The following is a 26,749-nucleotide window of genomic DNA, read 5'->3' as shown; positions in this document are numbered from 1 at the left end:
CCCGGGGCGGGGTCCGGCGGCGCGCGGCGGGGCTTGTGGCAGGAGGGCGGGGTCTGCCTCCGGAGCGGCGGCGAGGCCCAGTGACGGGGCGGGGCCCGGGCCGAGCGGGCGGGCGGAGGGCGGGGCTCAGGCCGAGCGGGGCGGGGCTTGGGCGGAGCGGGGCGGAGCGGATGGAGCGGGGCGGAGCGGATGGAGCGGGGCGGGCGGGCTCCCTGGGCGGGCGGGCTCCTCCCTAGGTGGCTCCGCGGAATGTGGGCCTTCTCCCGGGAGGACCCTGCTGTCTGCTGCCGCAGTCCTGTTGGCTCCTTTCGGAGCCTCAGGTCCGAGCTCCGAGTCCCGCAGGTCCGCCGAGGAGTGGCCTCGGGCCGTGGGGGCTGAAGACCCCTGGAAGCAGAGGTCTGGCCTTGCCAGTTTGGTTGGGGGAGTTAAGACATTTATTCCAAATTATGAAGTTTGGTGAGGTTGCCAGGCACTCTTGGCATCCCTCCTTGTCCCTAAAATGCCGGTTTCCCTGCTCATCAAAGTCTATCCCAAACCCGGAGGCCTAATCATTTAATCGCTCCATCCTCTCTATCAGTCACCGCGAACAAACTACCAGGCTGGGTACCGGGTCTTTCTTCCGGCTCGTCTTCATCACCTCTTCATAAGCTGTAAGAGCGGCATTCTTACGGGGAAATAACAGCCTCTTCAACAGACGGTGCTGGCAAAACTGGACAGCTACATGCAAGAGAATGAAACTGGGTCACTGTCTAACCCCACACACAAAAGTAAACTCGAAATGGATCAAAGACCTGAATGTAAGTCTCATAAAACTCTTAGAAGACAACATAGGCAAAAATCTCTTGAATATAAACATGAGCAACTTTTTCCTGAACACGTCTGCTCAGGCAAGGGAAACAAAATGAAAAATGAGCAAATGGGACTACATCAAGCTAAAAAGCTTCTGTACAGCAAAGGACACCATCAGAACAGAAAGGCATACTGCAGTATGGGAGAATATATTCATAAATGACATATCTGACAAGGGGTTAACATCCAAAACATATAAAGAACTCACACGCCTCAACAACCAAAAAGCAAATAACCCTATTATAAAATGGGTGGAGGAGCTGAACAGACAGTTCTCCAAAGAAGAAATTCAGATGGCCAACAGGCACATGAAAAGATGCTCCACATCACTAATTATCAGGGAAATGCGAATTAAACCACAATGAGATATCACCTCACACCGGTTAGGATGGCTGGTATCGAAAAGACTAGGAACAACAAATGCTGGTGAGGGTGCAGAGAAAGGGGAACCCTTCTACACTACTGATGGGAATGTAAGCTAGTTCAACCATTGTGGAAAGCAATATGGAGGTTCCTCAAAAAATTAAAAATAGAAATAACATTTGACCCAGGAATTCCACTCCTGGGAATTTACCCAAAGAAAACAACTTCTCAGATTCAGAAAGACATATGCACCCCTATGTTTATCAGTGCCCTATTTACAATAGCCAAGATATGAGATGAATGGATGAAGAAGATGTGGTACATATGCTCAATGGAATGTTATTCAGCTGTAAGAAGAAAACAAATCCTACCATTTGCAACAACATGGATGGAGCTAGAGGGTATTATGCTCAGTGAAATAAGCCAGGCAGAGAAAGACAAGTACCAAATCATTTCACTCATCTGTGGAGCATAAGAACAAAGTAAAACCTGAAAAAACAAAACAGCAGCCGACTCACAGAACCCAAGAATGGACTAACAGTTGCCAAAGGGAAAGGGACTGGGGATGGTGGGTGGGAAGGGAGGGAGAAGGGGAATAAGGGGCATTACAATCAGCACACATAATGTAGGGGGTTGGGGACATGGGGAAGACAGTATATACAGAGAAGACAAGTAATGATTCTACAGCATCTTACTACACTGATGGACAGTGACTGTAATGGGGTGTGTGGTGGGGACTTGATAATGGGGGGAATCTGGTAACCACAATGTTGCTCATGTGATTGTATATTAATGATACCAAAATAAAAAAATTAGAAAAAAAAATATCATTTGACCTGGGAATTCCACTCCTAGGAATTTACCCAAAAAACAACTCAGCTTCAAAAAAGCATATGCACCACTATGTTTATCGCAGCACTATTTACAATAGCCAAGACATGGAAGCAACCTAAGTGTCCATCAGTAGATGAATGGATAAGGAAGAGGTGGTACATATACACAATGGAATATTGTTCGGCTATGAGAAGAAAACAAATCTACCATTTGCAGCAGCATGGATGGAGCTAGAGGGTATTATGCTCAGTGAAATAAGCCAGGAAGAGAAAGACAAGTACCAAGTGATTTCCCTCATTTGGGGAGTATAACAACGAAACTAAACTGAAGGAACGAAACAGCAGCAGACTCACAGAACCCGAGAAGGGGTTAGTGGTTACCAAAAGGGAGGGGCTGGGGAGGGTGGATGGGGAGGAGGGAGAAGGGGACTATGGGGTATCATGATTGGTGCACATGGTGTGTGTGGGGGTCACAGGGAAGTCAGTGTTGTTCAGAGAAGACAAATAGGGACTCTGTGGCATCTCACTACACTGATGGGCACTGCATTGGGTATGGGGGGGACTTAATAATAAGGGTGAATGTAATAACTACATTGTTTTTCTTGTGAAACCTTCGTAAGAGTGTATATCAATGATACCTTAATTTAAAAAATTACATATAAAAAAAAGTATTCTTATCAAGCTTCCACAGTTTAACAAGCTGGTTCACAAAAATTCGTGAGAACTTAGCAGTGTGGTCCTGATGGAGGCGTCCTAGCCCAGCACTGCTGGCCGCAGATCCTCTGTAGTGGGAATCGGCACAATGAATGAATAGTTTCAGGAAGAACAGAAGATGGACTCAGCAGGAAAAGAAAAGGTAGAGGGGGCTACGCGCAGAGCCAGGGTCAGCAGGGCTACGAGTTCACGCGGTCTGAGGGGCCCTCTTTAAGAAAAAGCATTAAAAATGACAAACAGAGGTGGAGCTTTGGTGGGGCCAGTGCAAGTCAGAGGTCCTTAAAGGCTTTTAGGTTCCATCTGGATCTACCACTAAGTCCTGGGGAAGGGGAGGCACGAGGGAAGGGTAGCTGGGTGACTGTGGGAAAGGCCAACCTGGGCAGAGGGAAGGGCCAGGCCCGTGAAAGGGGGCTGAGGCGGGAAGGCCCGCTGCCCTGGAGGAGGAGGCTGGCGCGCACTGAGCGTGCGGGAGTGCAGGGAGCCGGGGCCAGAGAGACAGGCCCCCTAGGGGATGGTGCTTTCACCAGGGCTTGAACTGTGGCGACTGTGGGCACCACTTTAGGAAGCTCACCCTCCCTTTGGGTTAAGGATGGATATCAGGGTAGTCAGGAGTGGCAGATATTGGTTAACGGGTTGGTGTAGTGATTCTGGTGGGAGATGTGGGAGGCTCAGACCAGGTGGGGGCTGCCAAGGGGCCAGGTGTGTGGCTGGGAGTGCAGGCTGGGCATCCCCTGGAGGAGAGCAGAGGTGGAAGCTGAGTTTCTGTGGGCTAAGGGGTAAACAGTAGGTGGGGGACAGAGAGCAGAGACGGGCCGCAAGCAAACGCAGCATGTGGAGGGAGGGACTTTGGCAGCAAGAAATGTAGGGTTTTGAAGGCACAGCCGGGGTGCAAGGCCTGCACTGGCTCTGCCAGGCCCTGCCTGCACCTGCATTTCCCCTTCTGTGGTGAGGGCTGGCTTCACACAGCGCCTGTGCCTTCTGGAGTCAGCGGTGCCAACAGCAGTGACGATCCTGAAGATGGTACAGGGTGGGAAGAGGGCACACACTGCAGGTGGGATGGGGACCTGGAGTTGGAGCAGGTGGGGGGCTGCCAGGCCTTGGGCAGAGCCACTCACCCTTCACTTGAGCCAACGTATGCGCCTGGTCGCCTGCTAGGTGGGAAGGGCTTGGAGCAGGGTTTGGAAGGTTGCTGGGAAACCTGAGAGCCCACCTCAGCCAGGGGTGGGCCTGGAGACACAAGCTGCATGGGGGTAACACCCACAGAGGCTTGGGGTCTGTGAGCGGGGACCAGTAGCTGGAGCCCCTGGTAGATTTGGCAGGGAGGACGATTGCCCATCTGAGGGTCACAGGGAGAGGCCAGCGGGAGTGGAGGACCTCCAAGGGCCACTCCCTTGACCTATGGGCTGGGTGGAACAGATGGGACTGGCGGGCTGGGCTGAGGGGGCAGGACCAGCCAACATCTCCCTAGCTGGAGGGCTCTTTGTGGCATGAGGAGCTGGGGGCTGAGGTGTGAGGTTCTACGGGAGGGGCCTGCAAGCCAGAGGGGAATGTCCCAGCCTCCTCCCTCCGTCCCCCAGGCAGTCTGGCTTTTGCTGCTCCGGGCCCTGGCCTTCTGCCTGCTGCACAGACTCCTGGTCCTGGCTGAAGGTGAGGCTGGCAGAGGAGTGTAAGTGTGGGATGCGGGCTGCCCATGACGGGGGGGGCGTGCCAGGGGGCATTGCTGAGGGGCCCGGAGGGGGCAGGGAGGGTGGGGTGGGGCTGTGGAGCAGCTACCCTACGCCCCAACCCGGCCCAGGGGTCCTGTGGGGAGCAGGAGTGGAGGCGAGGGCCGCAGTGGGGCTCGGCGGCTGTCCCCCACCCCTGACTTCCTGGCGAGCTGCTTGCACTCTGCTTCTAGAGCACCGGTGCTCTGTGAGGGGCCTGTGTTAAGTTGGCAGAGAACTGGGCACGAGGGCATATTCACCTTTTGGGAGACTGCAGGTGAGAGGCTGATTGACAGGGGCAGCCTGGCCCCCCAGCGGCCGGCCCTGACACCCTACCCCCACCCTTGCCTTTAGACATAGCGAGGGTTTTTGGCCCAGGAGGACTACATGCTACACGGTGCTTGGCTGAGCCTGCAGCCTGACCTACCGTGGGCTCCTGCCTGCCTGCTGCTCCAGGGACTGCCCCCTGGCACTGCCTCCCAGAGCCTGGAGCAACACATCCAGGCCCTGCTGCAGGCCATGGGGCACCCAGAGCAGGCCTGTCATGCCTGTCTGAGGCAGGTGAGAGCTAAGTTCAGCCAGAGGTGCCTGTTAGGGAAGATGCCCAGAGATGACTTGCAGCCCTGCCCACAGACGCCTGTGTTCTGCAGGGGCAAGCCTGAGCCCTGGGCCAGAGTGCGCCAAGGCGTCCCTCGCCTCAAGTGCCCCGGGGCCGAGCAGTGCGTGTGGTGGGGGCACCCGCGGCAGACCTGCTGCCATTGGGCTGCGCCTAGAGCATGAGTGCGCCAGTGGCGGCGTCCCTGGAGGGCACTGCCGTCTCCTTCCAGCACTGGCAGGGTAAGTGGGGCCACCAGGCTCACCTGGCCCACCCCAACTGCGGACCCCGATGGCCCTCTGTGCTCTCCCCCTAGTGGCGAGCGGGTGCTGCAGGGGGACCCCTGGCTGCGAGGCTCAGAGCTGAGTCCTGCTCCCTGCTATGACTTCCTGGACCCTGAGGGGCTTTCAGAGGACGCCAGGGGAGGGCACTACCTGGCTGCTCTCCCTGAGGCTGGAGGGCCAGCAAGGGCTCGGAAGGGTGCAGGGATTGGACAGTGGGCCCCAGGGAGGCACCAGGTCCTGCACGGTCTCTGCGCCAGGCCAGGCCCATCAGCCCAAGGCCTGTTGTGTCCCCAGGACAGGAGGGGCTGAGGCCTGCGGGGCACTGAGGCAGGACGGCCTGGTGGAGACTGCTGGTGAAGCAGCCAGGACCCAAGTGCTTTGTCCTGCTCTGCCATGAGGATCTTCTTGCTCACCTGGGAGATGCTGCCCTCTTCCCACTTGAAGGGTCAGATGTGACTGACTTTTGGGTGAGTGACCCCTGAAGACTCCTCACCTTTGGCCCCCTCTCTCTCACTGGGGGCTCTGGGTAGCTTTCCTATGCCCTAAGCCTTTGAATCGCCCCCCAGCCCCTGGTCCTGCAGTTCTGCAGAGCCCTGGCCCCATGCCAGGTGGTGGAGGAATTTCCATAAAGTCTGCCAGGCAGTGTTAGCCACCACCTGCTGAGCCTGAGGCACACAGGCAGTGCCAGCTTCCTGCTGGGTGCCAAGGAGCAACACCTTCTTCAGGGGCTACAGGCTTATTTCCGGTATTTCCTTGTAACAAAGCATCTGGCCAGAGTGGCCCTGGACACAGACGCTGGGCAGGTAGTGACGGAGCCTGCCTCTGCCCCTCCGTTTTCTCACGTCAGCACCAGCTGCTCCTCCACCCTCGCTCAGAGGCCCGGCAGGAGTGTGTGCCCAGTGGGCCCCGACATTCTCACCTGACAGGCAGACCCCACTGAGGTCTTCCAGGCCCTCCCTAGCCACTCGCACATCCTGTGGCCCCCATAAAGTACAGGCAATAAGCAGGAGAACGTGAGCCTGGGCAGGGCTCCCTGAGGATCCCCCGCACGTCCAGTGGTCCTTTCCTGACCTCGGCCTCTGCCCTGCTCTGCAGGCGCACCTGTCTTATGCCCTGCACCCACTTAACCTTCTGTCCACTTTCCACGAGTTCCCTGACCTGACGTGCCCTTCAGCCCCACCTGTCTGGGCTTGACCCCAGCCTAGTGCCTCTCCTGCCCCCAGAGGAGGCTGGAGAACTGCTGGCCACTCCGAAGGGCCTGGCAGGGAGAACTGGCTACCCCTGGAGCTGGGGGGGAGGAGCTGGAGGAGCGGCTGGAGGAGCACCTGTGCCCAGGGCTGAGGAAGGGCCTGTGGCCCCCAGCACAGGGGTGCCTGGGCAGCTCGAGAGGAGTGCAGCCGGCTCTCCCCAGGTCACTGGAGCCGCAGGGCGGGGTGGCTGAGCAGGAGGCCTGCCCTCTCCCTGCTCGGGCCACCCCCGTTGGAGGGAGAGGGGATCCCAGGAGATGAGACTGGTGGCGGGGCCCGCCTGGTGGTGCACATGGCCTTTGAGAAGGACGTGGACGAGCTGGCCTGGAGCTAGGAGCTGCCTCGGAAGTGCACCTCTGGGAGGGGGTGGTGGGGCCCCAGGGCCGCATGCTGCCTGCGGAGCTTCACACCTACCTGAGGAGCTGCCCCGGTGTGAGCCCCATCCCCCCAGTAACTGCGCTGTCCCGCGTGGCGTCGGGGCCCAGCCTGCCATGTGGCCCACCACTTAGCACCCCTGGATCGGAGTTTGGCCTCTCTCTGGGTGTCCTTAGGCCCCACCTGGGAGTCTGCCCCCCGGACTGGGCAAGGATGGGTTAGGCCCCAGGCATGGCTGGCCGAGAGCAGCAGGGAGCTCCAGAGGGCGGTGCAGGCCTTCTAGGGCACCGGGCACACTGCCAGCAGCAAGATCTGCGTCGCCCGGGTGAGCCCGTGCTCCATCCCTCTGGCTTCATGGCCCGTTCAGAGCCTGTGGGCCATCCCTCTGGCCTCCATCAGGGTCAGCTGACCAGAAGCTGCCCAGTGTGGGGAGGGCTGGAAGCTGTCAGGGGATGGGGGAGCCCCCTAGCCCTGCTCCCTGCCTGGAGAGCATTCACCCAGGCTGGGTGGGAGACAGGAAGACACCCGGGTGGGGCCCTGGGACTGACAGACCTGAGCACGGGTCCCCACTCTGCCAGCTGCAGCTACATGGCTGTGGATGGTGTGCCTTCCATGCTTCAGTGTCCTCACTGGGAGCATGGGGTGGCGAGGCCATCTCGTGGCTTTTGGCCACTGTGAGCACTGTTCATGCCACAGTCCAGCCCTACTGCTGTTCCTGGGGCTTCCCCGCCTCCCATGGTGTCTGCCCCGGCAAGAAGAGGGCTAGCCACAGAGCGGCACGTTCATCCTGCATTCTTACTAAATGTGGCAACTCTGAGTATGAGTGCTTCAAAAAAAGTCTGGGAACTCCTGGTAGGGAGCCAGAGTGAAACCTCAAGAAGCCCCAGGAGGCCCCCCTGTCAGGAAGGAGGAAGAGGCCAAGAAGGAGGGACCAGGGAGGCAACAGGGGGTTCGGGAGGGCAGTGAGGCCCACAGTGGCTGCAGGGCCAGAGGAAGACCTGAGGAGGAGGCTCTGCCAGGCTGGCCTGCTGGCCAGTGAGCAAGAGGCCAGCGCTGGTAACTGCCGAGGGCTGATGGCAGCCAGGCCAGGAGAAAGGGGCGGCAGAGGGCTGGCAGGTCATGTCGACTCTTGGTGCGCAGAGGTGTGGGTAGGCCAGCAGCGTCAGCAACCTCCTGCCCTCCCCAGACCTGCCCTGCCACCTGCCACCACCTGCCGCAAGCGTTTACCTGGAGCCAGCCACTGTGACTTTGCGTCAAGGGCTTCCGCTGTTTCTGGACTTAGCAGCTATCACTGCCGCACTGGGAGAGGAGGGCACAGTGCTTGGGTCTTACTCCCTTTGCTGGCTCGGTCAGTATGGGCACTCGATTCTCTGGCGAGCACCTTTGTGACTTCAGGTGGAGCGCTGGAATCTTTGTTCTCACTTAACAACCTCAGAGCCAGTTTCATGCCCCTGCAGATGAGGACAGTGGGCTTTCCTTCCCCTCGGTCGCTCCCTCTTCCCTCTTCCATCTCACAGTCGGTCAGTTGCGTGATTTTTATTATGTCATCAAGGTGAACAAACAAATGTCTTCTTAACTATCACACAGCTCCATGCTTGGGCTAAAGGTTGATGGACATATAGTGATTATTCAAAAATATTTACCGTTGAACCATAGAGGAGTTAGAGAATTGAAATCCCAGTTTTGTGTTGCATGAAAGAGAATATTCTCAGATTCAAAGACTAAGAGCTCTTAATTTTTTGACTTTCTTTTTTCCTGTTATATTTTGCTGTTGGGTTATGCTTTGTGCCTACCATCCCCTCCATCACCCTCTTGCACAGATTATTTTTTGTTTAGTAGAAGTATCTCCTAGTGGGTAGTAAACATCCTGGGCTTTTACGTTTATTTTGCCTTTTATGATTACAAGTAATTTCTAACTATCATTTGATGTTGGGATACACTTTTTTTCAAGCAAAAGTTGCTACGTACTTATTAAGACATTTCCATTACCCAATACACGCACATCTTCGTAAGTCCTTTTGTCCTCAACGATCAATAGTTTGGCTATCCTGAATATAGTGTTTAGTTTTCCTTCAGATCTTTGAAAGACATTACTCTTTTTCTTTCCTCTAAAAATTTTTGTTTTGCGAAAGTTAAAATACCTCCCCCCTCTCTGGCCTCTTAGCATCTCGCTGGCGGTAAACCTGATGTGGGAATGTGAGCATCTGCTCCACTTGTTTGTCCACTGCAGGGTGTGTATTTTCTTTTGCTTGAAAGTTGACGTTTTCTTGGTGGGTAGGTGCCTGAGTGTGTCTTTCCCCACTGTCCTTGGCATGTTATGGCTCTGTAGATGCCACACCGGCTTAGGGAGACTGTCCCACCTGCCCTGCGACCCTTCTGCTCCCTTCTTGTCAAAACCCTCTTTCACACCGAGTCACTCCCTGGCTGCGTCCTTCATCCACCATCTGCCTCCCACTGGGTTTAACCTCGGCCATTCCATTCTCAGTGCTTCCAGACTTTTCTTCTCCCCAGAAGTTTCTCTTGCTTTACGGATATCATATTTTCACATCCCCCTGAATTCAGAGACTAGTTAGATGTCTTTAAGAGCTCTGCTTAGGCCACTGAATCGGCTCCTCCACAGCTGACTGAGGTCCAGGGGCAGCGCTTGGTTTGGGGGTGGGATCCTGCAGGCCCGAGTAGGCACCTGCCTCAGCTTTGCTCTGCAGAGGCCTGGCTGCAGGTGACGAGTTCTGGTGAGTGGTTGGGTTTGCCCACATTACAGGCCACCTGGAAGGATCAAGACTTGCTGGAGGGGTCCATCCAGGCAGCTACGGTCTGCCTGCTGTCTGCCTCTGCCCCCCTGGAGAGGGCTCAGCTCTATCCCAGCACAGGGGTGGTCGGGGTGGTGGGGTTGGGTGGGGTGGGGTGGGAGAGGGTGGGTAGAGAGGAGGGAAGACCTCCCAATGATCTGGCCCTGACTGCAGCTCCCGCAGGTGGAGTGCGTGTGGCATCCGCTGCTCCCACAGCAGTACCATCTGTACCCTAGCGGCACAGAGCAGGCCCTGTACCACGGCGCATCTGCTCGGGGCGGCCCGAACATCTGCGCGGACGCCTTCAACTGCAGCTTCAGTGGCTGCAGTGGTGAGGCCTGGGTCCCAGGAAGTGGGCCCCACTGACCCTGACGACCCTGACCCTGCTGGTCCCACCCAGCAGGCACACTCTATGGGCAGGGCACGTTTACTTCACCAAGCGCGCCTCCCTGTGGGCGCAGGACCGCTAGGCACCTCCCAGCTACGACGGCCACGTATCTGTGGCTCGGGTGCTGACTGACGACCACGGACTGGGCCGCCGTGGCTTGCGGGCCCCACCTCCTCGGGCCCGAGGACACGCGCTCTACACTACGACCTCGTCGCGGACCGCCTCCGCCAGCCCAGCATCTTCGTCATCTTTCACGACATCCAGGCGCTGCCCACCCACCGCATCACCTGTGAGCACAAGCCCCGCGCTTCCGCGGACCCCTCTGGGCTCTTCAGTCACTTCCCGTCTGCCTAACCCGGGAGGCTCCGCTGGCCCAGCCTCTGCTCGGCACACAGCCTTACCGCCCCCTGCGCTGTCTGCACCGCCCCAGGGGGTGTCCCCGCGTCCCGCTGCGGCGCGGGGACGGGTGGTGCGGACGCGAGTGGCTGGGGCCTTGTCCTCTGTGGGTCCCGGTCCGGCCTGGGCCGGTCCAACCACTAGGGGTCAGCAGAGCCCTGGAGGAGGGTGGGCCGGCCCGACAACGCCCGCCTCCGCCAGACCTCGCCAGAGCGCGACGCTGTTGCTTGAAAAAAGTGTACTTGAAACCAGGCGGAGGCGCCCTCCGGGGCTCTGGGTCCGATCTCCGCATGGGGGCGGGGTCCCTTGGCGTGGCTAAAGGTGCAGGCGGCGGGGTGGTGGCGGGGCAGAGCGCGCGGCTCCTTGGGGTGGCCCTTGGTGCCCGGCCGACACCTGACCCAGCGCGCACCCCTGCGACCCCGCGCCGCCTTAGTGTCACGCACGCTGCCCCAACAACGTCTCCTTGCTGACCCTCTCGGTAAGTGCGGGGAGGGACTGCGCCTGGCTACCCGAGTGCGCACGGCGGGGGCGCTGCCCAGGCCGCGCGGCACTTGCGCTCCGGCCGCCGCCTCGGGGAGCCCGGGTCCCCGGCGCGCTCGGGTGTCGGGATCTCAAGGGCGGCGCTCGGCTTGGGGCCGGGGCGGGGCTCCGGGTTCGCCCCGCCCGCTCCGTCTCGGCAGCTCTCCTTGCCCAGCAGTCTTGCTGCGGCGGCCGAGCCGAGCCTAGCCGAACTGAGCCACCAGGCACGTAAGACCGCAGCTGGGATGGAGAGGCGCGCAGCTTGCGGGAGCTGCGGGGAGGAGTGGGGGCTCTCTGGCCGCTGACGTCCCGGAACTAGGGACTGCGTCGGTGCCCGTCCTCCCTCGGAGACACCACCTCTGCGCGCGGAGACTGCGGAACTGGACGGGCGGTGCCTGGGGCGGGGTGGGCAGGAAAGGCTGCTGGGCAGGCGCGGCTGGCGGTGGGCCGTGGGGTGGGGGTCTGGAGCTCAGGCGGCCGGTGAAGGCGCCTGCGGAGGCGGGGCGGGCGGGGTTGCGGCCAGTTCGGTGCCCACTGTCTCCTCCCCAGCCCTTAGCCTGAGGGCGGGAGCACAGAGCCCACATTGTGCCCCGCGCCACCCCACCCTGCCAGGACGGAGCCCCGTTCACCTCTGCGCGTCAGCTCTCCGGGGGATGCGGAGCTGAGGCGCGTGCACACGTGGGTGTGCGTGCGCTTTGGCCGCTCACGCCGCGCGGGCGGTGCGGGTGTGCTGGTGGCGCGGGCTCTTTCCCAGCCGTGCGGCAGCCGAGCCCCTGCGGCCCACGCCGCTGCGGCTCCAGCTATTTATAGGCCTTCATTGCGGAGAGCAAGGTGGGACTGCGCGGGGGCTGGGGGCGTGGTAGGGATGGGAACGCCTAGAAGCGGAGGCAGCTTTGAGGTAGCCGGAGGCCAGGGGATGTGGTTGGGGTCCTTCCCTGATGGCTGAGGGGCTGCGATCAGTGTTTCCCGATGGCCCCACTTGCCTGCTGATCAGAGGGTTAGAGAAGACGCGGCCCAGATTTGGGATGGAGCGGGTGAAGGTCAGTCAGTGTCCGAGTGATGGGGTGAAAGGCAGCGTCAGCGTCCAAGTGACGGGAAGCATCCCCTCTTCTCCCGGCCCACAGGGCAGAGGGTGGAGGGTGAGATCTGTGTCCTCTGAAGGAGGAACCCCTGGGTGACAGTGTTTGGGTGACTAAGAGAAGGAAGTGGCAGTCGGTGTCTGGGGGAGCTTGCTGTGGAGTTTCTGCGGGCGAGCCGGAGGGGGTCAGGCCAGCGGAGGGTGGGGGTAGGGCTGTCAGTGTCTGGGCTGAGAGGGCAGGGATCCGTATGTGGATGAAGTGGGGCAGAGGAGGGATGTGCGTGTCACTGCAGAGGGCATAGGGTGGAGGGGATGGGTCCATGTCTAGGTTTAGAAGCTGGTGGGTCAGTGTGCAGAACCCCCACCTCAAAAAAGGCATAACCCCTTTCTGCCCCTCTCCAGGAGGCCATGTCCGGCGAGGACCATGAGGAGCGGACAGTGGCCGAGGAGGCCAACGGAGGCAGTGGCTCGCCCAGCCCCGGGGACACATTGCCCTGGAACCTGGAGAAAACGCAGCGGAGCCGGCGAGGCGGAGGAGGCTCCGGGGGCAACGGGAGTGTCTTGGACCCCGCCGAGCGTGCCGTCATCCGCATTGCAGGTAACGCTGAAGGGGCTGGTCCTCCAAGTCCCGCGCAGAAGCACTTGCCTGTTGGTTGTGCCCCTGATGCGCGAGGTGCAGGTGTGGGGATGAGAGGCCGGCTCTAGTGCAGGTGACCGCGTACAGCACAGTGCCACCTGCTGGCCCCACCCGGGCAGCCGCCTGAGGCCTGGGGTTGAGCTGCACTGCTGACGTCATTGGCTTCATGACAGAACCAGTGCCCAGGTGCCATGATGGTACTTTCTTGGGCTCCTGGGGCAGCACCACCTTCCAGGCCCCCTGGTCTTGCCTGCTGCCATGGGGAGTGGGCGGTGGAAGCATGTAGGAGCAGGACAGGAGGGGCCACCTGGTTGCTGAGAGCCCAGTCCCTCCCTGAGCTTGGGTCCAGCCTTGCCCTCTAGCAGCTGCTATCCCCTGGGGGGAGGATGGGAGAGCGCCAGAGAGAGGCTGCACAGTGTAGGGCTGGCAGCCAGAGGGCAGCCTCTCCCTCTGGGAAGGGGGTAACCTTGTGCTGGGAAAAGGAGGAGCCAGCTGAGCGTCTCTAAGCCCAGGCTTCAGAGTCCTGGCCCCTTTGTGCTGCTAGGACAGGATGGTGGTGCGGGGTCAGGAGGCTGCGCGGGGTGGGGAGGAGGCCCAGCAGGCCAGCCGCTGCGGTAGCATGCTGCCGCCTGTGCGAGGAACTCTGTGGGTGGAAGCGCACGCCGCCTCCCCCGGCCGAGCAAGCTGTATGAGGACAGCCCCAAGCTCAGGGCCTTCCCCCAGCACATGTGGGTGTTAAAGAACGAGGTCCATTTCTATCCACAAGAAAGCGCAGCGTGAAGGTCCTCCGCACCTCGACCTTCTTCGCCCAGGGCCCTGGTGGTCTTCGGCTCCCAGCGCTGCAGGCCAGGCCTCTTTGCGTCTCCTGACGACTTTCTCAGGAGGGTTCCGAGAAGTGGGGCTGCTGATTACAAGGTCTGCAGCTTTTAGGTTAGGGGGGAATGCTGCCAGGGGCGGTTCCCGGAGGACTTCCGTCAGCAGGGCAGACCTGATGGGTGGAAAGTAATTTGTTTTTATTTTTACCAAGCATTTTTTCTTCTGTAAATTGCCTATTTCAATCTCTTTAGACATAGTAAATTCTTTCTGTATTTTAAGGTTCTTCTTATACTGAAATACCAGTTCTATGTCCAGTGTTGCTGTGAAAGAGTCTAAGTAGCGGTGGAGGGAGGAGGGCGGAGGCGCGCCCGGCGTGGCCAGGAGGGGTCGCGGGAGGGCTGGGAGCTGGCGACACGGGGGCCGCTGCGGGGCGGGCAGCCGGGCAGGGGCAGTTCAGGCTGTGGGCGGCCCCCGACCCGGTCGGGAGCCGGCAGGGTTGCACGTGCTCGGAGGTTGCCGAGCCCGCGCGCGACGAGCCCACTCAGGGACGCGACTGGGTGCTGGGCCGCAGTTCGCGGGGCCCTCGGGGCCTCCTCGGGGCGTGGCCTTCCGAGGCGGGGCGGGGCCTTCTCGGGGGCGTGGCGGGGCCTCCCGGGGGCGGGCCGGGCCGGGCCGGGCCACCCCCGAGAGCCGCGCGGCGGCCGCGGGGACAGAGTGGCCGCCGGGGCTGGAGGCCCTATCTGCGTCGCAGCGCCCCGCCGCGCCCCGGCATGGCCGCCCTGCCGCCGCCCGACGAGCAGGACTTCATCCAGGCCTACGAGGAGGTGCGGGAGAAGTATAAAGGTAGGCACCGGGCGGCGCGCCCTGAGGGCGGCCTGCGGCCAGGCCGGCCCTGGCGGGTCCTCCAGCCTGACAGCCCGGCCTCTGACATCTTGTCTTGGTGGCCGGCCGATCGCGGCACAGGCTGCGCCCAGGCCCCGCCGCACTCGGCCCGTGGCCGCCGGGCGGGGAAGAGGCGCGAGCTCGGCGGAGACCCCGCGGTCATGCCCTTAATAGGGCATCGCGCGGCGCGGGCGGGAGGGTGGGGTGGGCCGCACCCCCGGCGGGGGCTCTCCTGGGCCGGTGTCCAGTGTCCCGAGGCTATGCCTAGTAGACACGTGGGTCAAGGCTGAGCCGTTCCCTGCCCCTCAGCTGGGTGCCTCCCCCGTGGGATGGAGTCGCTGCCACCACCTGGCAGTGGGTTGCATAGTTGTGGCCTCTCCTCACCTCCTCAAACTGGCCAGCATCTAGGCTGCCACACTTCCTTGGCAGGGACCCCTGTTACACCCGTTCGCTGTCCCCGGAGGACAGCTGTGGGCTGTGTAAGTCAGAGCAGCGCCCTCTTCCTCCTTAGAGGAACCCACTCTTGGCTTTGGGAGACCCCTTTGCCCTGCTCTTTGCCCCCCGGGGCCTCGGGATCTGCCTGGGCTCTCACCACGGTCAGCTGCCTGGCTGGCTGGCTGGAGCAGGTATGCACACAGCTCTTGGCTGCCCTCCCGCAGAGGCTTAGGGGCCCGGGCGTGAGCTGGGGGAGAGGGTCGAGGTGGGGGCCCTGGGCAGAGCCAACCAGAGCAGGTTCCAGCCCCACAGGGCTAGTTTTGCTGCCTCTGCCCCCAAGGGCAGCCCAGGGACCAATGTCTTGCTGGGGCCGTGCCTGGAGCCCCGTGGAGCTGCCGTCCACGCTGTGACCTCGCCAGGGGCCGAGAGGCTTCACAAGGGCCGGGGCTCATCTCTGCCTGGTGGCCTCTGCTTGCCTTTCACTGGCTCCCAGGCAGGGTGGATGTGCCGTGTGGCTCTTGTCAGCGCTGTGGCCGACCCGTCCTGCCTCTTGCCAGTTTGTCTGGGCCAGGTAGAGATACTCCCCTGCCAGTGGGCTCCAGAGCCACCCGCTGTCCCTCCTGCACAGCTGCCCTGCCTTGGAGGTCCACCTGGAAGGCCCAGGGAAGGAAGTCCCACTTGGGCCACAGCCCTGCAGACAAACCCAGGGCAGAACCACTTATGACCTGGCGCGTTTAAAGTGGGCACACTGCACGGAGTGAACAGTGCCCCACTGCAGACTCCTCCTTTGTCTGCTCAGGTCACAGACCTGCGCCTGGTCCCAGAGCCTGTCCTGGGCGCCGTACTGAAGCTGGCCTGAGGGGCTGTGTTCCCTCCCCTCAGCGGGGTGGGGCCGACCTCCCAGGAGTGAGGCCTGACCGAGCCCTGGGGCTTCCTGTCACAGGGCCCTCTTCCCAGCCCAGCTTCCCTGGACACCAGGCTTGGCGCGTGACACACTGGGTTTGGTGAGGGGGGCAGTGGGTGATCTTGCCTTTTTCCTGCTGGTGGGCTCCAGGACACCTTCCCGAAGTGGACTGGTGAGTGCCACGAGGCAGCTCGTCCTTTCTGTGGCCTTTGTCTGACGGAGGCTGAGAGTTGCCCAGCAAGAGAGCAGGGTCTGGGGGCTCCAGTGCAGGCCTGGGAGCACAAGAGCTTCTGGGGCATACCAGGCACCCTCCTGTCTCCTCAGCTCCTGGGAGCCCAGGGAATGGGTGAGGGGCTGGGCAGTAATCCCTGGCAAGGCTCAAGGATGACCTAGAGGACGCAGAAGTGGCTGGGCTGTGGGCTGTAGGTCTGTCCGTTGGCCGCCCCATGGGCCTGCTTGGACCTACTAGACAAGGTGCCAGCACTGGCCAGCCAGTGACTGCTGAGGTCGGGGGTGGGGAGGAGGCTGAGGGCCCTCTTCTGAGCCCTGGGCCAGCAGCACTAGTCTGCTGTGCCCTCAGGACCCCTGCCCAGCCCTGCACACCCACTCCTGGCCCATTACTGGTCTAGTCAGGGCTCCGCTTCCACCTCCAGGCCGCTTTCCTGTACTGGCACTGGCCCCCAGCCCCCCAAAACCTGCTGTAACTCCTGAGAGGCACCTTCCCTCCTGCCCCTCAAAGTCCAGCCTCTTAGTCCCTTACCCCAGTGACCCTCACAACACCCAGTCCCACAGTTCCCCGGGCCCTGCCCTGAGCCCATGATTCCTGGCTCTCCCTCTGGAAATCCCCATCCTTGGCTGGGTCACTGTCCCTCCCAGAACACTCTCATTTCCTGTCCACCTCAGCCTCTTGGTGCTCCCCATCCTCTCTGCCCGCCCTCAGGGCAGATTCCTGTGGGGCCAAAGCCACTGGGACTTGGCCTGTGGCCGAGAGCTCTGGGTGCCCCTTGGGAGAGGACTCGGGCACTGAGGGACTCTAGGGGTGTCCTGACTGTCAGGTCCTCAGAGCCTGGCCTGGGACAGCTCACAGAGGCTGGCCACCTGCTCTGCTAGGGAAGCCTTCAGAGGCCTGCCATCAAGTATGGGAGGGCAGTGAAGGGTTTGGGGTGATGTAGGTGAGGGGGTTAAAGGTATTTGTTAAAGAAGGAGCAGCCCAAGTCCCCCAAGTGGTGCTGTGTGCGTAGGGCCAGAGGCCTGTCGGTGCAGTCAGGCCAAAGCCTCCGGGCCAGGGGTGGCCAGTGTGGCCAGCCCAGAAGACCCCTGCAGCCAGGGTAGAGACTTCAAGGTCGTCCCATCAGGGCTAGAAGCCAGGTGGTAGCGGCGTCCGCATGGCTTGGTGGTGATTCTGGGCAGCAGTGGGCGAGGAGGGGAAGGTAGAGTTGAGTGCTATTGGGGAGTGGGCAGGGTAGGTGTGGGGCAGGGCCTGCAGGAGGCACCTGTCTGGGAGACCTGCGTGGTCTGGGGAGACAGTGGGGCTGGAGTGTTGGTGCGTCTGCAGGGCGTGTGCCCAGCAGAGTCCCGTGTTTTTGAAAAGATTCAGCTGGAGGAGCCCCACCTCCCTGGCAGGCTCCAGGCCCACCTTGGCGCCCCCCTCACATGCCTACCCTCTACTGTCCTGGACTCTGAGCTCTGTTATCTGTGCCCTGGCTCTGGCCCTAGGCCCTCCGCAAGTGTTTGCAGGATGCTTGCCTGGGCGAGGGGGTGACAGCCTGGGGACCTTTAGTGACCATAGCTCAGCTGGCAGGTATTTGAGGCCCTTTGGAGAGGGCTTTTGGTCTGTATTTATGGCCAAAAAGCAAAACAGGAGACAGAGAGAGACAGAGGGAGGGCGGGCGGGAATTGAATGGTTTTTAGCATATGAATAGATGTGAAATCCTCACAACAATCAAGTCCAGATGTGTACATCACCTAGCCCCTGGCAATCACTCATCTACTTATCATCTCTATAGATTTGCCTATGTTGGATATTTCATATAAATGGAATCATACAATTTTTTATGGCTTTTTTCACTTAGTGTGATGTTTTCAAGGTTTGTCCATGTTGTGGCAGTGCCAGTGCTTCATTCCTTTTTATAGCCAAATAATATTCCATAGTATGGACAGACCACATTATGTTTATATCAGTTGATGGATGTTTGGGTTGTTTCCACCTTTTGGCTTTTGTGAATAACGCCGTTGTGAGTTTATGTGCAATGTGCACAGTTTTTTCATCTCTTAGAGTGGAATTGCTGGATCATGTGGTAATTCTATATTTAACTGTTTGAAGAACTTTCCAAAGCAGCTGCACCATTCTACGTTGCCATGAGCAGTCTATGAGGTTTCCAATTTCTTCACATCCTCACCAGCACTTATTATTATCTGCCTTTGTGATTCTGGACGTCCAGTGGTAGTGGGTTTGAAGCGGTATCTCACTGTGATTTTGATTTGCATTTCCTGATAGCTAATGATGTTGAGTACCTTTTCAAGTGCTCATTGGTCATTTGAAAATCTTCTTTTGAGAAATGCCTGTGTAGAACTTTTGTCCTTTTTAAAATAGGGTTTTATATTTTTATTATTGAGTTATAGGTGTACTTTATGAATTCTAGATATAAGTTCCTTATCAGATAGATGATCTGCAAGTGTTTTTCTGATTTCATGGGTTGTATTTTTATTTTCTTGATGGTATTCTTTGAAGCACAAAAGTTTGTAATTACGATGAGGCCAATTTACTAGTTTTTTCTTGGTTGCTTGTGCTTTTGGTGTCACATCTAAGAAACTACTGTCCATCCCAAAGTCATGAGGATTTACACTATGTTTTCTTGCAATAAATTTATAGCTTTAGATCCTACAATTTAGGTCTTTGATCTATTTTGAATTACCTTTTGAATATGGCTTGAGCCTGGGGGAGCTGGCAGCAGGGGGGCCAGTTGCCTAGACCCTCCATGGTGTGGGGTCAAGGTCAAGTCCAGAGGCAGGTCCACAGGAAGCAGAGAAAAGCAGGGCTGGGAGAGCCCATGCTTGGTGGGGCCATGGATCCATAACCTATTGCCACAGTCTGGGTGGCCCAAGATAACAGAAATTAATTCTCTCACAGTCTGGAGGCCAGACGTCTGAAACCAAGGTGTTGGTAGGGCCATCCTTTCTCTGAAGGTTCTAGAGAGGAGCCTTTCTTGCCTCCTACAGTTTCTGGTGGCTGTTGGCATTCCCTGGTTTGTGGCTGAGTCTCTCCTGTCTCTGCCCCCACTTCTTAACAGGACCCCTCCCCTGTGTGTCTCTTCTGTTTCTTACAAGGATGCACATCGTCGAATGTAGGGCTCCCCCTAATCCAGGGTGGTCTTACCATCTCAAGATACTTAAATACATCCACATCTTAATTACACCCTATATCCAAAGAAGGCCACAGTCATGGGGTTTAGACATGTATGTGTCTTTTTGCGGGGATCACTATTCAACACTCTCCCCCCAAATCTGCCTGTAGTGATTGGCTGATGTATTGTAAAACTTCCACATCTTTTTGTTTTGAGCTTGTTGTTTTTTAAAAAATGCATTTCTAGTATAACTTGAGTCACAAATTTGTAACTTAACATGAAGTATTCTAAACACATGTAACTTCTTTTTTTTACTTTTTATTTATTTTTATTTTGGTATTAATATACAATCACATGAGCAACATTGTGGTTACTGGTTTCCCCCCATTATTAAGTCCCCCCACATACCCCATTACGGTCACTGTCCATCAGCGTAGTAAGATGCTGTACTCACTATTTGCCTTCTCTGTGCTGTGCTTCTTTCCCTGACCCCCCCATATTATGTACGCCAATCATAATACCCCTTATTCCCCTTCTCCCTCCTTTCCCACCCATCCTCCCCAGTCCCTTTCCCTTTGGCAACTATTAGTCCATTTTTGGGTTCTATGCTTCTGCTGCTGTTTTGTTCTTTCAGTTTTTGCTTCGTTCTTATCCTCCACAGATGAGTGAGACAAATCATTCCGTCCTTGTCTTTCTGCTCCTGGCTTATTTCACTGAGCATAATACCCTCCAGCTCCATCCATGTGGTTGCAGATGGTAGGATTTGTTTTCTTATGAAGTTCTGCCTGATTTTTATCTATCATATTCCAGAGTAGTTTATGTCTTGCATGGCTAAAGAAAGGTTTTCCTTCTTAGTTTTCTAACTAGTTACTGCTGGCCTACAAGAAATTTCTTCAGTCTCTGAAGTGTATTTGGAGCCGCCCACTTTGTTAAAAAATAAACCTGTCAGCTATTTTACTAGCAAAGTGGGTTTATTCGGTAACAGCAGATAATTCCAACTCAGGAGAACAAGCAATTGCAAAACCAAAGACAAATCCACAAACAGGAGAGGAAGCTCCTTTACCGACAAAGGGGGCGTTGGGCACGTGCCGCGGCTGCCCATTGGCTCCGTGGTGTCTCAGTGGCTGTGCGGCGGTCCGGCTGCTGCGGGGGCGGTGGAAACTCCTCCTCCTACCGGGTGATAAAGGGGCCCAAACGGTAGGGCTGCCAAGTGTCCTCTTCCTTCCGGTGGGGTCTGCCACCGACCAGGAGGGTGGGCGCGAGCTCCCCCTGCAGGCCTCCGGGCGCCAGGTCAGCGAGCGTCCCTTCATCAATTGTAACGACTTGAACGAGCTCCGTAGTTGGTGCCGAGCCGTGGTGGGCGGCGTTCGTCCCGCCCCCGGAGGCGTGAGCGCTGCGCCTCGGTGCCCTGGGCTAGGCCGGCCTCCGCGCGCCCCGCTCGTCCTCACACACCCGGGCGGTCATGCTGGTGGAAGGAAGCCGGCCCGCCTGTGGCTTTGAGAGGCTGGTGGGCTTGTTGCTCTTCCCGGCCCATCCTCGGCGCCTGATGCCCCGGGGCCGCGCCGGGCCGGGAAGGTGAGCTTCAGAGGGATGCCTGTTCTCAGGCTCGGGACGTGCCGCCTCTCCCGGCTCACTGGGCTTTTTAAAGACCAGGACTGTGGGGGTTTGTGCCCGACGAGTTGCCAGCATGGTTGAGGTCAGAACACAGGTGTTCTTCTATAGCCTGTCAATGAACTCTGCATCAGTGGACGCCCTGGGAAGTACACGGTCCTGAAAGCCCAAGGCTGCTTCCATGCCCCGGGTGACACCCGCATGCCCAGTCCTCGGGGACGGTGGTGAGGCAGCCGCCTGGTGGCCCGGATTTGTGTCTGCGGTAGAAAGCACTGTCCCTGTTGAGAGGGGCCTGCAGAGGGGTGGGCACAGGCCAGGAGACAGGAGGGGGAGGCCTCTGGTGGGCCCAGAGATGGAGGCTGCCATGCTGTAAGGGGGCAAGGCTGCCCAGGAGCAGCCGTGGCCGCCGGTCTGTGGTGGGACCTCGTTTGTGGGTGCGGGGTGACGTGTGAGAGCTGTAGGCTCTGCCAGCAGACACCTTCCACCTCTGTCCACATCATCATCACCCAGGGGAAACGAGGCCCACTGAAGCCCCCTGCAGACTGCGCCTACAGGGATGTCCCCTCTGACATGCAACTCCCCCAGTGGGGGCGCAGGGGCCGTCTCGCCTGTACTGCCAGGCCTTGCCCAGCATCAGCCTCGACTCACAGCTGCTGTGTGCAGAGTGCTTGGAAGTGGAGGGCAGGCAGTGAGGGGGGCTTTGCCACCCTGAAGGTGAGGAGGTGGCAGGCCTGAGGTGGTGGCTCAGACAGTGGGAAAGGGGAAGTTCTGAGAGATATTTGGGGGACAGAATGACGGGACCTCCCAGTGGATGGGACACAGGCATGGGCACCAGGATCCCCCACAGAGGTCTGGCAGACACCTGGTGCCATTCTTGAACTGGGTTGCATGGAGAAAGAGCTGGATGGGGCCCAAGGGGGTAACCTCTGTGTCCCCGGGTCTTCACCAGGATGCCAGGAGTACTGCTAGGCATCCATCCTTGTGATGTGATGGCCCTGTGTCTGTGGTGGCCGTGGGCATCCAGGAGCCACACAGCGTGCCTAGTTCGGCCAAGTTCAGGCTGGCGTTCATCATGGGGCTGGCCTCCCAGTTGGAAGGAGGTTCTTCCCCTGCCCCAGAAATCAAGGCTGATGCTGGGCTGTGCGGCAAGGCCTGGCAGTACAGGTGAGACGGCCCCTGTGCCCCCACTGGGGGAGCTGCATGTCAGAGGGGACATCCCTGTAGGCGCAGTCTGCAGGGGCCTTTAGTGGGCCTGGTTTCCCCTGGGTGATGATGATGTGGACAGAGGTGGAAGGTGTCTGCTGGCAGAGCCCACAGCTCTCACATGTCACCCCCACATGTCGCCTTGCACCACCAACCACGAGTGACTCCCAGCAGGACAGGTTGCCATAGGGGTGGGGGACAGGTTTGAAGTTGGGGGGCCCGAGAAAGGAGCATCAAGTCGAGGGCAAGCAGGGCTTTGGGAGCAGCTGGACCATCTGAATGGCAGATGGGGGTGTAGGGACAGGAGCAGGGCCCCTTCTTTGTCCCTGGCCTGTGGCCAACCTTGCCAGGGTCTCGTGGGACTTGTGAGGAGGGGCGTGCTTCTCCCGGAGAAAGGGGCTGGAAGGGAGGGAGACTTGGTTCAGGTGCTGGGGACCTGTGGGTATGAGAATTTGCAGGAAGCTTCGAGAGGGTTGGCTTTACCCCAGGTACGAGTCCCCGGCCCAGGTAACCTGATGGGGTCCTAGCTGGGTGTGGGAGAGCTATGCTGGGTCAGACCACCTGCCTTCTTGAGGACCCCAAGATGGGGTCTTCTGGGTAGTGAGGCCAGTAGAAGATGAGGATGTAGGGAGGCCAGAGCCTTCACTTTTCAACACCAGGGCTGGATAACCTGCTGCCTTGCCTCCCTCCCTGCTCACATGACTTGCTCCCAGGCCCTCATCCACAACAGCCCTGCTGTCTGAGGGACCTCCCTGGCCTGGTGAAATCCCCACCCGGCTCTGTTTCCAGTCCCCTCTTCCCCACTTCAGCTGTCCCCACAGTCTTTGGAGTCCAACTTCTTTTTTTTTTTACTTTGGGCCTTTGTGTGAGTGGTCCAGCTCCCTTTGCCGGCTGGCCTGCAGCCTTTCTGTCCCCATTAACTGCCCCTTCCTCCAGGAAGCCTGCTCTGAGAAGGAACGAAGGCATGGGCTCACTGTGTCCTGTGGAGCCTTCCCAGGGTGGCTGTGCCCCACTTCCAAGGCCACACTATGTGGCTGCTGTTGGGGCAGGTGACCAGGGCAGACTTAGGGGCTCTTTCACCGGACCTTCCAGCAAACACTGCTTCTCTAGAGCCCCTAGTTGCAAGTGGCTGCAGGTGACCACAGTGGCCGCTCACAGGTGGGAGCCTGACCTGAGGGAGGCAGGCAAGGGCCTGGGACATTCTTTCTCTGAGCAGTTGTCTGTGTGGTTCTGAAAAGTTAGGAAAAAATCACCCAATTGTGCCTGATCCTCCGGGTTGACCCGATCACCTGCCTTCCGCCTTTTCCTTCTCACTAGCCAGAACTGTGATCTCATATTCACAATTCAACTATATGTAGCTTTAAAAATAGAAAAAGCCCTGACTTTTTGTTTTTCCATAGTTTTTAGATCTGTTTATTTAATTCACTTTCATTTGACATTTAATAAGGAAGTACTGTTCAGTTACAGGCGAAATTTAGGCTTATCCAGAAGTGGCTAATAAAATTAATAGGAATTTAGGTGTAAGGAACCACAAAATCCTGTCTTGTCACTTTACTTTTTACCCCAAGTTCTTTCCAGAGACTTGCCCATGCCCTGGACTGGCTGAGTTTAAGAAGGACAGGGATGGGGTGAGGGACCCCAGAATTCCAGGCCTCAATCGGGCTGTGGCTGCACCTGCTTCACCTATCAGCCTGAGCACGTGGGCATTGCTGGCCTTGCCCCAGTGCCAGTGCCACATCCTCCACCAAGCCCTGCCCTGACACACAGCCAGCGTGTGGGCAGTAAGGGTGGGCACCTGACGGAGGCAGCCTGTTCAGGCAGGGTGTGTCCCTGAGAGGCTCAGGGTGGGGGTGGGGGTCTGGGGTGAGGATGGAAGTAGGATTTGGATGAAGGCCTGGCAGAAGACTGATGCAGGCTGGCCACATCTCGTGGAAGCTGTCTCTGTCCCCTACAGCCTGGTACAGAGAGCAAGGGTGGCATAGGAGAGTGCTGAGGCTCCCATCCTGATGCTGACGCTGCAGGGGTGCATGCCTGAGGTGTGGGCAAGGGCCACACATTCGTTTGTGGCTTCCTGTGGCAGTGAGTGCAGCAGAGCTAGCCCATACTTCCAGCGCCAGTGGCAGCATTCTCCCCAGGAGGCAGGCGGTGACAGACACCCACTCCTGTGGCCCAGGAGGCTGACCCTGTTAGCAGTAGGGGTGGGGGAACCCTGAAACGAGGCATGCTGGGGCCTGGACCTCTGGTGGCAGTGGACACACTGTAAGGCAGAGCTTCCAAGGCCTGTGGGGCTGTCCACGGGGGCCTGAGCTGCTGGGGGGTGGCGGATAGAGGGTGGTATATGCACAGAGCTGGGAAGACAAGAGCACCCCAAGACAAGCCCCTTCAGGACTTGCCGAGTGGGAGAGGCAGAGGCCGGGGCGCAGGCCAGAGCCCCCACAGGGCATGTTGTCATGGAGTCGGTATAGAAGGCGTCCTGGGCCATGGGGTGGGTGAGGTGGCTGAGTGGGGTCTGCAGGTGGAGGAGTGGTGTGCGGAAAACTGCTGGGGCATGGAGGTGGTGATGAAGGGGCTGTTCCAGGGGCCTAGGGCTCGACCGCGGGTGGCCTCCAGCCACCTATCCTGTTGGGATCCGACCTCCCTCCGTACCCAAGGTGCTTGCTAGGGAGATTACTGGGAGGCCCGGACTAGTGGGTGCCTCCTGCAGGGAATGAGCGGGCGCGGCTTCGAGGCCAGGGAAGCCACGTGCACGAGCGTCCCGGAGGGCGCTCCGAGGGAGGCCGGGAGACTGTGGGTGGGGAGGGGTGGGCCGGCGAGAGCGCCTAGGTCTGGCCTGGTGGCCTGGCAGTGCGCTGGACGTAGCGGGGTCAGACGGCCTGGAGGGGGTGCTGGAGGGTGGGGGCAGTGCACTGCCCGGAGCATGCGCCCGCTTGGCCAGCCCAGCGCATCGATCAGCCCAAACACCACCCTGCCGGGAAGCCCCGCCCCGCGCGCCTGGCTCCTCCCTGAGGCTGCGGCTCTGGCCCGGTCAGTGCGGTGCGGGGCTGGACTCCGCGTGGCGGCGGAGACAACGCTCTCTGTCCTGGTGGAGACATGGACCCCTCGCGAGCAATCCAGCACGAGATAAGCTCCCTCAAAGGTGCGGTTTGGGGACTGGCCTGGGTTCAGATCCCCAGGGGGCAACGGTTAGGGTTGTCCGCCCTGGAGGCAGCTTTGGGGGTTGGGAGCTGGAGCCGTGGAAGACCCCAGGCCTATTCCCGACGAGGCTTCACCTGGAGCGGTGACTGTCCCGGGCTGGTGGTGGGTGGGGGTAACTGCAGACCTGCAGACCTGCAGCCCTTGCAGGGCTCCCTGCACGAGTGTCGGGGGGCGGGGCGGGCTGTTACGGCGGCGGGGCGGGGCGGGGGTGGAAACAGGCTTTGGCTGCAGCTCTGCTTTTTCTCCTCCCCGACGGAGCTGACCCCTCGCCCCGCCTGCAGCCCTGCAGCCCAGCGTCCGAGGGGCTGGGCAGGGCCGTGCGGATCGCTCTGGGGAGGCGCCAGTCGGGCGGGCCCCGGGCAAGTCCACACTGCGGCTCTTTGTTCTGGGGTGGGGAGGCCGGGGGCTTCTCCAGGGCCCCGACTGGTTGCCCTAGAAACCTCCAGGGCCCCGACTGGTTGCCCTGGAGTGCAGGGGGAGGGGGCCGCCCTGCTGGCCCGACCCGGCTCTCCCGGTGCTGAATCAGCTACTGCGGCTGAGGATCCCGTAGGGTGGGGGCCGGCAGAGTGGGGCGTTCTCCCAATCCTGGGACCTGGCTGGGGGGTTCCCCACCCCGTCTCGGAGCGGGCGCGGGTAGGTGTGCCGTAGCTGGCCGGGAACATCTTGCTCCAGGCACCTCCCGGCTCCTCCTCCCCCTCAGTTGGGCGCCTTGGCTGGCTGGAGGGGTGTCCTCGCTGGTCCCGCCCCTCCTTGTGGCCACGCCCCCATCTGCGGCTGCGGCTAGGGGTGGAACGGGGCTGAGTGGGTTGGCCAAAGACCCGTCCAATCCTGTGTGAGGGAGGAGAGATCTTAGGTCCCAGAGTTTGGGGGGCTTTGGGTGTGGCTGGCAATCATTTTGGGAGGCGGGGCATGAGTTGGTTTGGTTGGGGGCTTGGGGATTTGGGGTGATTATTAGGTCAGGGAATCGCAGCAGGGCCATGGCGTGGATGTGTGGGGTGGGCATTCAGGGAGAACAGGAGGAGAGTGCGGCCCTGGTGGGTAGGTGGACGGACAGGTCAGGAGAGTAGGCCTTCTGCCCGCACCAGGCCGGGCGGGCCCCAGGACCGCAGCTGGTTCCGGATCCTGAAGCCGCGGCCCTGGTGGCGGGAGGGTCAGCAGGAGCTGCTGGGCTGAAGGGATGAGGCCGCAGCGCTCGCTAATGGGCTGCCCTTACTCCGGCTGCCCCTACCCTGTCCGCCGCAAGGTGGGCGGAGCTCAGCGCCGGACGGACACCCACGTTGTGCCCGGGGTTTCCACCGCCACCTCTGCCAGGGCTGCGTGCGTGCGTGCGTGCGTGCGTGTGTGTGTGTGTGTGTGTGTTGGGGCCGCTGTTTGGATGGCCATGGCAACGGCCCCATAAACCCGCCCCAGCCTGGCTGGCTGGCTGCGTGCCCGCCTCCGCCTCCGCCAGCGCGCCCGCCCTATTCCTCGCCCTGAGGAAGATCCGTCCTGGGTCAGCCCTTCTTGGTGGGAATGGGTGGGTGTGACTGGAGGGTAAGAGGAGAGCCGGAGTCCTGAGCCCCTGCGGGTGGATGCAGCGCGGTGTGGGA

General features: G+C 59.6%; 2 protein-coding genes across 5 annotated transcripts in view; both read left to right on the top strand.

Moving 5' to 3' along the window:
* The first annotated feature begins 4,306 nt into the window (after positions 1 to 4,306).
* On the top strand, positions 4,307 to 11,009 carry PARP10 (poly(ADP-ribose) polymerase family member 10). Its single transcript, XM_073220597.1, is given in 15 exon segments — positions 4,307 to 4,406; positions 4,657 to 4,670; positions 4,823 to 5,012; positions 5,045 to 5,303; positions 5,374 to 5,553; positions 5,673 to 5,808; positions 5,923 to 6,144; positions 6,565 to 6,732; positions 6,827 to 6,908; positions 6,911 to 7,180; positions 8,150 to 8,280; positions 9,927 to 10,083; positions 10,153 to 10,175; positions 10,178 to 10,327; positions 10,330 to 11,009. Coding segments are annotated over 15 exon segments (2,247 nt in total). The 3' UTR covers positions 10,495 to 11,009.
* A 149-nt stretch (positions 11,010 to 11,158) lies between these two features.
* Positions 11,159 to 26,749, top strand: part of PLEC (plectin) — a 51,344-nt gene continuing 35,753 nt past the window's right edge. Inside the window, exons 1-2 of one of the 4 annotated variants that reach the window (XM_037023301.2) lie at positions 11,159 to 11,279; positions 12,536 to 12,731. In XM_037023301.2, the coding sequence (XP_036879196.2) occupies positions 12,542 to 12,731 (190 nt within the window). In that variant the 5' untranslated portion in view covers positions 11,159 to 11,279; positions 12,536 to 12,541. Of the gene's footprint in view, positions 11,280 to 12,535; positions 12,732 to 14,261; positions 14,430 to 24,981; positions 25,102 to 26,749 lie in introns of those variants that run through there. The other 3 variants (XM_073230325.1, XM_037023314.2, XM_073230323.1) reach the window with 3 other exon arrangements.

Source organism: Manis javanica, chromosome 2, assembly GCF_040802235.1.
Source record: "Manis javanica isolate MJ-LG chromosome 2, MJ_LKY, whole genome shotgun sequence".
NCBI classification, from domain to species: Eukaryota; Metazoa; Chordata; class Mammalia; order Pholidota; family Manidae; genus Manis; species Manis javanica.
This window is presented reverse-complemented; position numbering and strand designations above follow the sequence as displayed.